The 17,453-nt window shown below is 35.3% G+C and overlaps 1 protein-coding gene across 2 annotated transcripts in view; it reads left to right on the top strand.

The window, feature by feature from the left end:
* Positions 1 to 571: 571 nt before the first annotated feature.
* Positions 572 to 17,453, top strand: part of LOC138714813 (glutathione S-transferase theta-1-like) — a 60,175-nt gene continuing 43,293 nt past the window's right edge. The window contains exons 1-5 of one of the 2 annotated variants that reach the window (XM_069846969.1): positions 575 to 904; positions 3,648 to 3,735; positions 11,122 to 11,272; positions 12,880 to 13,060; positions 13,850 to 14,214. In XM_069846969.1, the coding sequence (XP_069703070.1) occupies positions 793 to 904; positions 3,648 to 3,735; positions 11,122 to 11,272; positions 12,880 to 13,060; positions 13,850 to 13,986 (669 nt within the window). In that variant the 5' untranslated portion in view covers positions 575 to 792 and the 3' untranslated portion in view covers positions 13,987 to 14,214. Of the gene's footprint in view, positions 905 to 3,647; positions 3,736 to 11,121; positions 11,273 to 12,879; positions 13,061 to 13,849; positions 14,215 to 17,453 lie in introns of those variants that run through there. The other variant, XM_069846970.1, reaches the window with a different exon arrangement.

The following is a 17,453-nucleotide window of genomic DNA, read 5'->3' on the forward strand; positions in this document are numbered from 1 at the left end:
ATTATACATACCTGATTTACAAGCTTTAATTCTGTGACATAGTACTTGCAACATCTGTCTTTAATCAGACAACCATACTGTAGCCTACTTTCTGTTACGTACAGGTATTAGTTAATTAATTACCGGTACAGTACCTATTGTTTTGATATAATACAAATTAATGTAAAACGCTTGTATCATATGTGCGCGTGTATTACATTTCTCAGATTTCTACAATAAAACGGTACTGTACCTATCTACAAAAAAAAAAAAAATAATAATAATAATAATAATAATAATAAATAACTAGTCCCAAAAATTTCCTCCACCCCCCCCCCTCCCAAGACCTACCGCCACCTGTTATAGCTCATGTTGGCCCATGCTTAAATATGGCCCTGACTTATCCTATATTTAATGTTATAGGAACATTAAATGATTGCGTTGAACTTCAAATTCCTTCATCGTTTCTAATTTTGTTATTGCGTTAAAGTCATGTTAATTATTGGTCACAAAATTTGTTTACAATGGATTAAAGTTTGTATTGACCTATGGATTGTCTCAGATATGAAACTTTCTTTCGATACGTTTGTTGTTTTGGCAATATTGTTACAAAGTTTCGTACTTCACTCGCTCCAGAAAGAAAAAAAAAGGTTATCATCTGTTTGCTTGGGTTTACATTATCATTTATCGAGGTCAAAGAACACTACGTCTTGGATGCACATTCAGACAGTTTTCTGCAGACAGTGCTACAATATTATCAGAAATAGACAAAAACTTCTTTGCTGTCGTGGAGTTGTAAGGTTTTGAGCAAAAATGTCACTGGAACTATATGGTAACTTACTATCCCAGCCTGCTAGAGCAGTTGCTGTGTTTTTATCAGCAAATAAAGTCCCTTTTGAAACCAAATTGATTGACATAATGAAAGGTAAGATAATTATAATAATTTGTGCTAGTTTTATATATGACATAAATTAATTACCGATATCTTAAATATAAATAGAATAGCATTAAGTACCGGTACTGTTCTAGTAAGGAAACTTGTGTATTATATGTTTTTGTTTACTACTATAACAAAAAATTGGGTTCTCAAAACCGTTCTGCGTATCAAAAATGTGCCGTTTTTTAATATAATGAAATCAATTTTAGGGTATTCTTCGCGACAAAAGTACATGAGCCTCTGCACTTATTCCACTTTTGAACTGTCCTGCTGGTGCGTTAACTCGATTGTCAACTGACTTGTTTGTGTTGCCAACATGACTTCACAGCTGCTTGTGGCGGGGTATTTGAACCGTATTAGCGGGTGCACATAATTATATACTATTCATTTATTCATAGTGTTCTGCCCAAGGGGGGTCTTTCATTGCAAACCCAGCATTCTCCAGCCTTTCCTATTTTCTGCCTTCCTCATTGTCTCATATGATCCACATATCTTAATTTCGTCTATCATCTGATATCTTTTTCTGCCTCGAACTCTTTTCCCGTTCACCATTTCTTCCAGCCCATCCTTCAGTAGACAGTTTCTTCTCAACCATTGACCCAACCAATTCCTTTTTCTCTTCTGATCAGTTTCAGCATCATTCTTTCTTCACACACTCTTTCCAATACAATTTCATTTATTCTGTCTGTCCAATATATACTATATTATGTATTATTACTTCAGTTTTTGTATTTGCAAGTGGGAATATACTCTATATTCATATGTCTCAGCATATTACTTCCTACTTGAGAATAAGATGGCTAAGTAACAGGAGGCCGAGGACTGTGATAAGGTTAGAGTGGGTTAGAGGAGGGGAATAGCTAAATGACAAGAGGCGAGAATTGTGACAAGGTTAAGGTGCATCTACACGGTTCAACTTTACGCATTCAAGCTATGCAAGCAAGATTGATATTTAATATTAATTAATATATTTATGTAGTGAAAATGACGTTCAAAATGGCGAACCATGTAGACACAAAATGTGCATGCATCTTAATTGAACGTGCGTTTTGGACTTGATTCTTTCAATTTTCTTCCCATATTGCATGCGTACGCGTTTACATGCAACTTTAGAGTGGGCTAGATGAGGGGATAGCTAAGTGATACGAGGCCGAGAACTTTGTGACGACAGCAACTAAAATAATGGCAAATGTATGCTACCCTTGCTGCCCGTGTGTTGGCGAATTGACAACTTAATTTCTGTTACATATCGCTACTTTCTCTGATTGAGGTTCTGGCTGATATGTAGGCCTACATCTCATTTGACGATATGTGTCAGAGGAAGAACAAATTGTTTGTATAATCTGAAGTCTGATTAGTGTAACATGTAGCTAATCGGCGATGTATGCAATGGAGGGGAAAAAGAACTGGCCACTCTACCCCATTACTTCATTTTTTCCACTTCTTAAAAATAATCTCTAATTTATATATTCAATAAACATCATTCAACGACTTTTTATAGGTTACCAGTATATTCCATCGTGACTTTTTCTATTTTTCGACCTTTTCTAGTAAGTGAAGCAAAATATCTTTATATTCTATTTTAAACATTATGCATTATGCTACTAAAAATGCTTTTTAGGCCATTTTTTTCATTCAAAACTACCACGTGCCCATTTGATGCAGAATCCCAAAATTTCGTTGCGCATTTCATGGCCTGTTATATTATGGAAACAGCTATATCACAGTCTAGTATAAACAGTCGCGAAGCTCAATACGTAGTAAATATGCAAACATTAGATAGTTGCTCACCAATATCGCCTCATTACAGGCAATGCAAAATAGTACCGTCACAGTCTATTGTTTCTAGCACCCTCAAAACTCAAGCTTCGTGACTGTATATAGTAGACTAGACTGTGGCTATATAGTGATTCACAGTAATCTTAAACTACTTTACTACTAAGTTGGTTCATGGTAAAATAATAATTTTTATTCCATTTGTATTGTATTTTTGGGCCAGGAAAAATATTCTACTTTTACGAGAACACTCATATTGTTATTCACTGATTATAGTGTTACCGTGTATGACTATTAAGCTTAGCCCTATTATTAAAATGTACATAATATCACTCATCACCATAGAAACAGAATGCTACTACTATTACAGTCTAGTACATACAGTCACGAAGCTTGAGTTGATGAGGGTATTAGGAACAATAGACTATGCAGGTACTATTTCGCATTGTCTGTGATCCTAGTGGTTAGCATCCTAGTGGATGCATATTTACTACGTATTGAGCTTCGTAACTGTATATACTAGACTGTGCTACTATCAAGATTAACGAAAAGAATAATATACAGTAGGCCTACTTCCGTTTGCCTAGTATTTATTACCGGTACTGTTTATGTTAAAAATCGAACCACAACTTACTGTAGCTCACTAAAGATTCTGTTCTCTTTGGATATCATACGGTATGTTTTTATGTTGAAAATTTTTCCACTCACTTCATCTCGCCAAAAAATTGTAAAACCTTTGACTTGTTCCACATTTTATAGCTTCAGTGCCAATATAAGGTCTATGAAATGTATCAAAAACATTTTACACAAAAGTTACAAAAACAACTGTTTTCTAGTTATGAAGTTGTTATGAGACTGTTTCTGGATAACTGAGTCTAATTTAGAATGAAACTGTATTAGTATAGCTTACTAACTACATCGTAACAAAAAAAGTTCATCTTTTATTTTTTAACAGGTGACAACAAGAAGCCAGAGTTTTTGAAGTTAAATCCTTTTCACAAAATACCTGTAATTGATGATAACGGTTTCGTGGTAAGAGAGAGGTAAGACATTAGCCTACTTTGAACAATAAATTTATCTGTATGTGATTTTTTATTACTTGTCGAATTAGCAGTGCAAATGATTAAAGTCTTTGAGTCTAGGAAACGTTGTTTAAACATTCTGAAATACAGTGGCGTATACTGGTTAAAGGGTTTGGGCTACAGCTGACCCTATTATTACACAAAATATATCTAACAATTACTTTAATTTTAATTACTATGGTAAAACTAATAATGCAAAATTATTACATTATGTTATATTATAAACTTTTTCTTTTGTAATTTCCTTGGGCTACCGCTGGTAGCCCGCAAAATACGCCCCTGCTGAAATAGCAATGGCAGTACATTATTAACTAATTATAAACCAATATCTACAATGATCGTGTTCAAATCATGTAGCAATACACTATTATCAAATAAGATGTATGCGCACTTCCTTTGTTCCCAAGTGTGACTTCTTCCATAGACTGAAGAGTAGTTTAAATAACAACAAAGTTACAGTACCAAAACAGTAAAACCTGTGAAGTTGATCACCTCTGTGACATAACCGATTGTCTTACGTAATTCACCACATTCTTCATGGAACTGGAAAATTTCCATCTGTTTATATAGCCTGCAGAATTTACTCTGTAAATTGACCACATGTCTAATGTGAATTTTGACCACATATTATTATGTATTTTTCATATGTGTAACTTGACCACTGTAACAGCAGTTGTTGAACATTTCGTTTAGTGCTGTACAGAAATTCCTCATAAATGTACCAAAGTCAATTTCCAAGTATCGTTAAAATTTTTACTCACCCTCTGTGCTTAGAAGAAGTAGCCTCTATCTGAAAGTTATTGCTAAGTGGCCATTCGCCCCTTCCTTCTGTAAAAGAACACAAAAGCAAATTGTGAGGGTCTTTAGAGGACGAGCTTTATACAGAATGGCGCAGATAAAAGTAGGCCATGTAAGTATAGAGTAAATACAGAAGAAAAATACAGAAGGAAAGTGCTGAAAAGGACTCACCTTTTATAGAAGATGTTGAAAATGGCTCCCTGCAGCACCAATACACAGCTGTACACGTCTAAACATGTTCAGGTACACTTGCACAGATCTCGCAGTGCGTCACCTTTTAACCAAAACCTGCATTGCTCTCTTTGCTAATTGTTTTCTATCTGGAAACTTGTCCCTGAAAATTTCGCGGATTTCCTTAATCGAACCTGTTCTCACATACGCTTTCATAATTTCCACTCTTTCTTGTATCAAATAAGTAATTTAGCAGAATGGGAACAGACACGTGTAATTCGACTGATGGCTGATGAAATACTGACAGAAAGAATGCCAACAATCGATTATTGCATAAAATTGTCGTCCATTGTTGTAGCGGTTTACTGATTTCGTTATGATATGATAGAATACTATAATGGAATTTCAAGCAGTCAAAATATCGTATTCGCATTCAAACAGGAGGCGGATTACTTTTATCTGCGCCACCCAGTAATTCATAAACAAGTGTCCTCAACTCCGGAAAAGTGCTGGAAAACATTTTGAGTACAAATGAGGGGAAAGAAGAACTCATTGATGACGACAGTGAAATCTGTACCGCAATTAAATATTACAGTGCCAATAATTGAAATGTTATGAAAAAGACTGTTACAATTATACAGAATGTTAAAGAAAAAGGATCTAATATTTTAAGAGGTGGTAGAATTCATAAAAACAAATCTTTGGTCGGCGCGAAAAGGCACATAAGTAAAAAAAAGTCGATTTTTCTGTTGTACCTAATCTCGTAAGTCTAATATTTTTTTCTAATTTTTGAAATAATAAATTTTCTTGTATTATAAATTGAAAAGGATCTACTTTTAACATACATGAATTTCATTATTATACTTATATTCAGTTAAGGGTAAATTAAAAAGAAAGTCTCTCCTGAAAAATGATTATTTTTTGACTTATCTGCCTTTTCCCACTGACCAAAGATAAAAACGTCTAACAAACATGTATCCTGAAATTAATATCTTCCGAGATATTAGAACTTACTTCTTCATAGCAGATGCTCGATATGACTTGCATTCATCATAATATAACACATTCTTCTGCTCGACGTCTTGGGGACCTTTCAAACACTTATGGTTGGTGTCAGATGTGCTGACATGCGTTGAAGACAAGCTCTTGTAGTATACACTAAAGCCTGGTTCAGACCAAAGACGTTATAATAGTGGTTCAGACGGTGTGTGTTTCTGTGAAGGATTCCAAGGTGGCTGCGCGGATGGGTAGCCTGCGTGCTGACTGGCTGGCTCCCGTGTTGCCTACGGTGATGGTAGTTGTTCACACAGAGCTGGTTCTTTTCACAGTTCAAATTGGAAAATCATCTGCTGTTTCATCTGTTGCCAACACTCATGGTCAGAAAGAAACTAAACCGTGAGTGGAAAACAACTAAAGTCCTACATTAACAGTAGTAAATGTCGTAATAAAGTAATTAAGCCATAAGTGCAAAACAGCTAAAGTCTGATATTTAATTGTTGGTTCTTAGAAACTAAAGAATATAGAAAAAATAGGTTTAGTTGGAAAACAACGAACATGGCGACATGGTTTCAGTGGTGATATTATATGATCATCTTTGGTTTCCAGCCTGCAAACCATCAAGAAAAATAGCAAGAAACCTACCCTCGAAATCCAGCAAGCTAGCCATCCATGGAGCCGCCAGAGCGCATTACTTCCGGTGAGTGACCACGCAGATGACTCATCCGCGTTGCCACCTTGGAATCCATCACAGAAACACGCACTGTCTGAACCGGGCTTAAGGTCTTTAAGTGTCTCCATAACCAGAAATCCCAGGGATTAAGATCTGGGGAACGAGCAGGCCACGGTGTAGGACCTCCCCGCCAATCCATCGAAGATTAAATATACATGTTAGATGCTGTCTGACTCTGTTATGGAAATGGGCTGGTGATCCGTCATGCATAAATCACATGTATTTTGTAGTCTTTGATGGTATCCACTTCCTCCAGTTAGACGGGCAGTTGGCTAGCTAAGAAACGCCGATACTGAGAACTAGTTAATCTATGGGATAGAATGTGTGGCCCTTTTAACCTGTCATCAACACACGAATTTTAAAGCACGTTTTTCGTAAAAACTATTAATTTCAGGACTAATGTTTATTGGACATTTTTTTCTTGTTTTGATGCGTACTACCAGCCCTCAAAATATTTAACCTTTTTTTCTTAATACCTTGTATAAAGATATTGAAATGGGCATACATAAATTTCAGATGATCATGAAACAAAATACTGTACATACCGGCATTAAAGATTTTTTCCAAGTATTGTACTGTGCTGTAATTTCGCAAATATTGTAATACAAATTTTGAATATATATTTTTTTATTGGGTTATTTTACGACGCTGTATCAACATCTAGGTTATTTAGCGTCTGAATGAAATGAAGGTGATAATGCCAGTGAAATGAGTCCGGGGTCCAGCACCGAAAGATACCCAGCATTTGCTCGTATTGGGTTGAGGGAAAACTCCGGAAAAAACCTCAACCAGGTAACTTGCCCTGACCGGGATTCGAACCTGGGCCACCTGAATGAATATTATTAATAATAATAATAATAATAATAAAAATAATAATAATAATAATAATAATAATAATAACTATAATAATTTATTATTATTATTATTATTATTATTATTATTAATATTATTATTATTATTATTAAATACATTTCTTGCGTGAAGCCAGTGTCAGAAGTTTTAAGATTGTGTAGAAAATGAAGAAAATATGAACAATTAAAGCTACTTCTTTCTTTTGAAAACCCCCATATATTAGAATGATGAAAGATGGATAGAACAGAGAAAATTCTCTCTGGCACTGGGACCCAAACCCGGGTTTTCAGCTCTGCGTGCTGATGCTTTATCCACTAAGCCACAACAGATTCCAGTTCCGATACCAAATTGAATCCCCTCAGCTTAAGTTCTACCTCAGTTTTCCCTTTGGTGGCCTATCCTCACGCCAGGGGCGTATTTTGCGGACTACCGGGGCTACCGGCGGTAGCCCAAGGAAATTACAAAAGAAAAAGTTTATAATATAACATAATGTAATAATTTTGTATTATTAGTTTTACCATAGTAATTAAAATTAAAGTAATTGTTAGATTTATATGCGTTCTCTGCTCTCGAAAAGAAACAAGTTGTCAAGGCGGCATCGCTGGAGAAACTGCTTGCTATGTGAGGTAGCCTGTGACCGTTTCGCTCACGCTGTCTTTCGCACAACTGCCCGTCTCCCCCCCGCTCCCTCCTGTTTCCATCGTGCACTGTAGGCGGGCGAGTTGCCGCTCTCGTGATCGGTTTCTTCGCAGGCGAGAAGCAGCAATACGCTTAGTACGCTAGCAATTGAATGTGATTGTGTTCTTGCAGTGCATTATTTTAAATCTGTGATTTGTTCGAGTGTCTAAGAGTTATATTAATTGTGAATTATTAAGTTTTTAATTTCCCAATTAAGTGATATTGTGAAAAATATGGCAGAACAAGTTTCTGGAGAGGTTTGTGTTGAAAATGACTGTGTAATAGAAGGTTTATTAAAAGTGCCTTTTAACCGTCGTACATAACAACGAGAAAGTTGAAATTGTGAAAATGGAAAGACCAACTCCTGAGTTAAATTTGTCCATGGACGTAAAAGAAAAACAGCGAGAGTACACACGCCATTTCACTTCAACATCATATGGTAAGTGGAATTGGTTGTGTGGTACTTCTAAACTGTCTAAACTATTTTGCTGGCCATGTTTGTTATTTAGCCGCGAAACTAATGTGTGGTCAAAAGAGGGGTTTTCTAATATGAACTCCCTTCGAACGGCAGTCCTAGAATACGACAAATCAAAAGCTCATATTTGTAGTAGCATGAACTTTGCAAACTTTGGGAAGACAAGAATTGATTTACAGCTAGATAAGCGAAAAGCTCTACACATCAACCAACACAATGCTCTTGTGAAAAAAAAATCGGGAGATTTTACTGCATCTTATTAACGCAGTCTACTTTCTAGGAAAACAAGAATTGGCTTTTCGGGGTCATAACGAGAGTGTGGAATCAGACAGTATAGGAAATTATATTGAATATTTAAGTTCTTTAAGTGAATTTGACCATTTACTGGCCAATCATCTTGAGAGTTCAACAGTATTTCGTGGTACTTCTCTCGCAATTCAAAATGACTTAATATTTGCTATAAGTGGGGTTATGATAAAGAACATAAAACCTTTTGTGGCCATTGTTGTTGATGAAACAAGTTACTGCTCTAATCAGAGTCAATTGTCCACTGTTTTAAGATACGTCGACAGTACTGCCAATGTTCAAGAACGGTTTATAGGATTCACAAATGTCAGTTCGGATAAAACTGCTGCTGCTTTGTTTCAGCATGTGGAAGGTGTTATAGCAGAATACAATGTCGGCAATAAGTTAATTGCACAGACATACGATGGTGCTTCAGTTATGGCGGGAAATATTAATGGCTTAAAAACAAAAGTTCAAGAAAAGTATCCTCAAGCACTATTTGTCCATTGTTACAGCCATGTTCTCAATTTAGTTTTGCAACAAACTACTTCATCCATTCCAGAATGCCGCATTTTTTTTCAAAACACTGTCGGGTTTAGCTGCATTTTTCTCATCATCTCCTAAAAGATCAGAAAACTCAAGGAATTTATGAACAAGAAACTCCCAAAAGTAGCACCAACTAGATTGAATTTTACATCTCGGCTTGTAAATACAGTAAAGAAATACAGAGAAAAACGGACTGCTTTCTTTAAAGTATCATTTTGTAATGACTCTGAAGAAAACTGGGATGATGCTGTAAATGTGCAGGCTCAAGGATATTTGAATTTTTTCACACAGTTTCAGAATATATTTCTTCTTGAAGTCTATGCTAGAGTGTTCGCACATACAGATGTGCTCTACAATATTCTTCAGACAAAAAGTCTAGACATAGCATACTGCTTGCAAGAGGTATCAAAGTTAAAAAAAATACTATATCCGAGTTCAGACGTAGTGGGTTTCCGTCCATATGGAGTAATATGGAAAATGAAAATTCTTCAGCCAATACAATGGAACCACCATTAAAGCGAAGAAAAGGAGATGATGAATTGAAATACAGGCAGCTGTACTACAGCATACTAGATCATATGCACATGGAAATTACTGACAGATTTTCTGATTATGGAAAGCTTCAGTTCACACATAAAAAATTTTCTGCTTATAGAGAAAACTTCCCGAATGAGGCACTAAACAAATTATTTCAGTCCTATAACAGTCACTTTGATCAAGTACGTTTGAAAAATGAATATGTAATATATTCAGCAGAAGTCTTTGATTTTTCGAACAAACCTATCCATGAAATATTATCTGCCATATATGAAAACCAGCTGAACCAAGTTATTCCTGAAGTCCTTAAATTGGCAACATTAATTGTGACAATACCAGCTATGTCAGCATCGGTAAAAAGAACATTTTCTGCGTTGAAGAGAATAAAATCCTACTGTAGATCAGCTCATACACAAGAACGTTTATCCGGCTTGGCACTAATATCCATTGAAAAGTAATTTCTACAGAAACTTTGCAAGTGGCCCAACTGTAATTTCAAGGACGAAGTCATCAACGTATTTTCGTCCCAATCAAGACGTCTGGAATTCACATAAATATGTAAGAAATTTTATTATAGGGATTTTAAAATATATTTTGTGTAATAATAGGGTCATTGGTAGCCCAAACCCTTTAACCAGTATACGCCACTGCCTCACGCACTGTCACAATATGTGACAGTGGCACAATTGCAATGCACTACAGTATGTACAGAGGTGCACTCATTACGAGTGACTAAGTGGCCAGGATCTGACGGGTTGAGCACCCTCTTGAATCACTATGTGATTACTTTCGCATGTCGTATCATAAACCATACATTAAGCATTTAGTGGATATTGAATAGTGATAGTATAATATAGAGTATATTTTTATAGATGGATCTCATGAAAATATAAAACATAAATATAATAAAAATTCGTTTGTAACATGGAGAGCACTGTTTTACTCCCTTTTTGGAAGTAACCATGGTAAGTTCCTTAAAAATATAAACTGAAGTTAAAACCACGAATGTTGTAGCCCTATTTAGTAAAAGGTATGGAAACCATTCTAAAACTGAAGATCAATTTTATATAATGGCAACAATAAGATTGTGTTCTGTCTGGTGAATTAACAAGCACCTCTGCCAGACAAACCGGAAAACAAAAGTTAAGAATATGAGGGCGAAAATTGGAAGCCGCTACAATATTTTGTACTTGCAGTACTCAAATTAAAAAAAAATAATCTTACTAATTACGCATTTAGTTTTAATTTCCGACTAAAATAAATTTTCCATTCTTAGTGTTGCAATTCTTCGTTACCTCTGCCACGAGAAAAATGTTCCAGACCATTGGTATCCTAAGGACAGTAAAGAGCAGGCAAGGGTAGATGAATATTTGGAATGGCACCATTTAGATACAAGATTCAACTGTATGAATTTCTTTGCGGTAAAGGTATGTTTCATTACCAACTTGCATAATAACCCATTTGTTAGTTTATTTATTATTAAATCTAGTCAAATGCGGATTTACGAATGGGCTAAGTGTGCTACAACCTACAGTAGCAAATTTTAGGAGCAGCAATGTTTTGGAGAAAACGGACTTGTCCAAAATAATTAATCAATTCACTCAGCAAAAGACAAGACTAAAGATGCTTAAAAACTGGCATCTTGTAAGTTTCAAGTTTCAATTCTTCCCTTAAAATAGACTCCCTGAATATAAATCTAAAATAAAAAAAAACGTTAAGTCTTCTTAAAGAACTTGTAACATGAAACTTTAAAAGGTTTCCAAGAATGTAGTTCAAATGTAAGTACCGTCATTTCCCATAACTATGGTCCTGGAACACACTTATGGTCCATGATACAACCATTCAAAGAACGTTGTAGATGAATATTTGGAATGGCACCATTTAGATACAAGATTCAACTGTATGAATTTCTTTATGGTTAAGGTATGTTTCATTACCAACTTGCATAATAGCCCATTTGTTAGTTTATTTATTATTAAATCTAGTCAAATGCGGATTTACGAATGGGCTAAGTGTGCTACAACCTACAGTAGCAAATTTTAGGGGCAGCAATGTTTTGGAGAAAACGGACTTGTCCAAAATCATTAATCAATTCACTCAGCAGAAGACAAGACAAAATATGCTTAAAAATTGTCATCTTGTAAATTTCAAATTTGAAGATAAAACACACATGTTAGGTCAATCATACAGTGTTCATAGATTTGATAAGATACATTAAAGGTGATATATTACAGTTATATGAACACTAATAAATACAATACAATTATTAAAGAAATTAGTTATAGTCAGACATGTTTCGGAGGTGCTTCTCCATCTTCAGTGACTATTTACCACAACGGATGGTTCAGGTGATTGAACCGCGTTGTTGCTTGGCGTCGTGGTAAATAGTCACTGAAGATGGAGAAGCATCTCCGAAACATGTCTGACTATAACTAATTTCTTCAATAATTTTATTGTATTTATCAGTGTTCATATAACTGTAATATATCACCTTTAATGTATCTTGTAAATTTTAAGTTTCAATTCTTCCCTTAAAATTAACTCCCTGAATATAAATCTAAAATAAACAAAAAACGTTAAGTCTTCTTAAAAAACGTGTAACATTTCCATGAAACTTTAAAAGATTTCCAAGAATGTAATTCAAATATAAGTACCGTCATTTCCCATAACTAGGGTCCTGGAACACAACTATGGTCCACGATACAACCATTCAAAGAACATTGTAGAAGTAACATAGACCATTTGTAGATAGCTGCAGTGGCTTGATCTCAAACTACAATACAGCAAAAATATAGATAAATGAGGTACTACGTCATGGATACAAAATATCAATGGCTGTATTGTGGATCATAGTTGTGTTCCAGGACCATTGTTATGGGAAATGACGGAACCCCTAATTCATTTAGCAATAAATATGAGGTTGGAATTTGAATCTCATAAGTACAATATAGAATAATATTAAAATTATCTTCATTTTACTTCAAAAATTTATTTTAGTCACTGACTCACTGTAAGTATTTCCATTTCTGTATAGTATCTGGCGCCAATGTTTACTGGAAAACCACCAAACAGTAAGGAAGTATCACAGGCTGAAGAAAAAATGAAGACAACATTAGGACTTATTGAAAACATATGGTTGAAAAATAAACCTTACTTGATCAACAATGCAGTTACCATTGCCGATCTTCTGGCAGTGTGTGAAGTTGAACAGCTCAGTAAGTTACAGTATTTTAATTTGGTGTTTTTCCCCATGTGCTGGTTGTCTGGGTGAAAGGTAGCGAACATTAAAACATTTATATTTCGGAAAATAATTAATATATCTACGTCCAGGTTACATAATCACAAAGGGAATCTCTGAAAGTTTTTTCCACGCTCCACGTAAGTGCAGCTGGTGATAATAATAATAATAATAATAATAATAATAATAATAATAATAATAATGTTATGTTTTATTTAACGACGCTCACAACTGCAGAGGTTATATCAGCGTCGCCGGATGTGCCGGAATTTTGTCCTGATGGAGTTCTTTTACATGCCAGTAAATCTACTGACATGAGCCTGTCACATTTAAGCACACTTAAGTGTCATCGACCTGGCCCGGGATCAAACCCGCAACCTTGGGCATAGAAGGCCAGTGCTATACCAACTTGCCAACCAGGTCGACGCAGCAGCTGATGATGCGCATGTGCCAGGTGGTGACAGCGATTTCAGTTAAGCAGGGGTGGCCCGTCCTTATGTGCTACAGTGCTACAGCATAATGATAATTTTTGCTCAAATAATGTATTAATTGCAATACCATAGTATTTGATCTGTCATTTGACAATTTCTCGTGGTTATGTTCATGACGCGTTATAAAGTGTATAGTCTTCGCTCTGTGGTGCTCAGGGAGTATGTTGGGCTACTCAGAACTCTACATGAGAATGTAGACAATTAATTATGAGTGTGATAATATTTTATGTATGTATCATAGACACGCATGAATTAAAACAAACTTCGATTTACAGGAATGGGAGATTACGATGCAAGGACAGAGTACCCAAACATTGCAGCATGGATGGAAAGAGTACGCCAAGATGTGAATCCTCATTATGATGATGCAAACAAGCTGTTGAACAAAGTCGTTGCCAAAAGAAAGGCATAAGCTCAAAATCTGGAGGGGAAAAAAAAACTTAATGCAGCCTTTTGTATATGCCTGGTCAGAATACGGTTGAGTGCTGTATATTTTATTATTTTTCACCTTTCATAGAATTGCATGAAGTCATGGAAATTCTGTACACATATGAATACAATGCTGGTATCAGGAAATGTTTGATTAATAAATGAAATCAGATGTGATCTAACAATTATAATAAAATTTTATGAATCCAAATATCTTGGAGTTATTTTCGATAGTAAGTTAACATGGAGCAACCATTTGAAATACATTTCTGAAAAAGCTCGTAAAAGATTCTCCCTTCTAAAAAGACTAGCAGGAAAGAAATGGAGATGCTCTAGGAATACTTTGAACACTACATATAAAATGTTTATACAGCCAGTGCTGACATACTGCGGAGAAATTTTAATTACTTCGCCTTTCATAAACGAAATAGAATATGTTCAAAACCAAGCTCTCAGGCTCATTACTGGTGGAATCAAAACAACTCCAATAGATTCTATGAGATTCCTCACTAATATTAACAGCATCAAAATGACAATAGAAGAAAAAGCACTGATTCAATATGAAAAAACTTATCAGATTACCAGGAAAACAATTGGCATTCATACAGCCCTCTCTGTAGATTGAAAACTCAAAAAAGTTTCATATCCATGATTCAAGAATTAAAACAGAAAATCAATATCCCGAATTTAAAAGAAAACTTACAAATTAAATTAAACCCTTTAACTCTATTAAATATAGAATATAATCTAAATTTAACACAAGAAATACTGAAATCAGAAGTAAACACTGAAATAATGAAACAATTGTCTTTAGATACAATTAATATTAGGTACCCTCCACAAAAACTGGCTTCATTTATACACCGACGGATCCTTGATCTCCAGAGAACAAGGTGCCGGTGCAGGTGTTACGTGCTGTCTCTTCTCACTTTATAGATCTCTTGGGTATGGAACAACAAGTTTTGATGGAGAAATCGTTGCAATAAGTGAAAGTCTCAGGAATCTTCTATGCCACATCAATAAATTTAAGAATGCAGTTATATTGTCAGACTCCAAAGCAGCTATTCTGTCAATAGTCTCTAAACACACACCTTCATCTCAAACAGCAGAAATAACTAAAATGCTCTCTCAATTAATATCACTCAATAAAAGAATTGTATTCCAATGGATACCATCCCATTGTGGAATCCTGGGAAACGAGAATGCGGATGCATTAGCAAAGAAGGGCAGCACTGCTACTTACAGACCTGTTACTAAATCTACATATTACTCTGTGAAAAGATTTATTAAATCTACATACTTAAACTTCAACAAACAAAATTTGATAGCACAGTCCCAAAGGAAAAAATGGAACTCTCTGCATTATAATCCACAGTTAATTCCCGATTTACCACGACAATCGTCTGTAGCTGCATTTAGATTGGCAACAGGCCATGATTGTTTGGCCAAACACCTGCATAGAATTGAAATATATCAGTCCCCTAACTGCCCATTGTGCAACTCAAACCAAGAAATGGATTCGGAACACCTCAAAATCTGTGCTTCAGTGGCTGGCCATGATAATATCTTTGAAAAATATTGGAGTGCAAGAGGTCAAATGACTTTATTGTCAAACGCCTGGCATTAGAAAACAACAACAACAATAAAATGATATATATTATTATAATGTGCCGAAGTACATATGATATTTCCATGCAGATATTCTGCGTCATCATACGATGAAAGAGTAATGGAACGGATCCCGGCCAACTAGTCACTCATTACGAGTGTACCTCAGCACATGTGTGGACTTCGGTCCTAGGTCCATAGATATCTATGACGTAGTGCAGAGGGCGGCCACTAGAGGGAACCCAAGAGTTGGAACTTAAAACTGAGACGATTCTGTCCAGCGCCGGGGTGGAATCCGGTGTGGCTTAGTGGATAAAGCGTCAGCACGTAGAGCTGAAAACCCGGGTTCAAATCCCGGTGCCAGAGAGAATTTTTCTCCGTTCCATTACTCTTTCATAGAACAATAAAATTGTTAACTTGAACTTGGGGGAGAAATACTTTTATAATTATTTGGGATTACGGTATATATCTTTTATCTTTCAACCATTTTCATTAGATAGTGTTGTCTCATACATGCCAGATGTTACCCTTACTCAGGGCTGTCATGGGGACCATACGGGGCCACAAATTGTATGGGAACCTAGAATTTCTTAATGAACCATATGGGGAAGAGAAAATTTTACCTATATGGAACCATACAGCGTATGGATGCTTATGTTTTGTACATGGAGATTATATTTTTACATGGGGATCTTTACTGATCTTAGATCATGTCTTGCGGTTCCTAATATATCTTTTTTATGATGTTCATTAACATAAATGGTCCATCTCTACAGTGCTGGAATCCAGAACCATATATAAAAAATTGTATTTTTCCAGAATACACCGACAATAAAATAAGTGTCAAAATAAATAATCGTATATCCGAAAGAAAATATGTTAATGATGGAGTTAGACAAGGTTGCCCATTATCTCCAACACTATTTAATATTTACATGAATGAAATCATTTCTAAATGGAACCGAATCTATACATCAAGAATCATAATAACCAGTACCTTAACATTAAATACCCCGCTCTTTGCAGACAATCAAGTTATAATTTCCAATTCAGAGGTTAACTTACAAAGACGACTATATACATTAAATAAAATATTATCAGATTTTGGGATGAAGATTTCAGCACAAAATTCAAAAGTAATGGCATTTTTAGGACAAGATCCAATCAGAAGTAAGATAACACACAATAACCAATGCCTAGAACAAGTACAAAATTTCAATTATCTGGGTTGTGAAATATCTTATCAAAATGAAAAAGATGTGGACAAGAAAATCACCAAATTTAAGTTACACAAATTTTAGGAATAATAAATAATACATTAAAAGCTAAATTAGTACAAAAATCCACAAGAATAAAAATATACAATACTCTAGCATTACCCTCCCTTTTATATGGAAGCGAGATTTGGACATTAAGGAAAAGAGATATGAGCAGAATCAAAGCAACGGAAATGAAATTTCTCAGACGGACAGCAGGATATACTCTTTTAGATCGAAAAAGGAATGAAGAAATATTGGAACAATTAGAAGTAGATTCAGTAGAAGAAAAAATAAACAGATACAAACTAAATTGGCTACACCATGTAAAACGAATGGACAATTCAAGAATCCCCAAAATGATGATGCAATATCAACCCAGATGACATCGATGGTTAGGAAGACCCTTTAGAAGACTGCTAGATCGGGCCGAAATAGGTCTACACAGGCCTAATTCATGAAGGATGATGATGATGATGATGATTTTTCCAGCAAAGCTACACCAAAGGAGACAGTTGACAGTTTTCTTTTGCTTCACTGGCTTCTGTGTGATGTATGTAGTGATAAACATAATATGATTTTAGTT

This window comes from Periplaneta americana, chromosome 15 (assembly GCF_040183065.1).
Source record: "Periplaneta americana isolate PAMFEO1 chromosome 15, P.americana_PAMFEO1_priV1, whole genome shotgun sequence".
NCBI lineage: Eukaryota > Metazoa > Arthropoda > Insecta > Blattodea > Blattidae > Periplaneta > Periplaneta americana.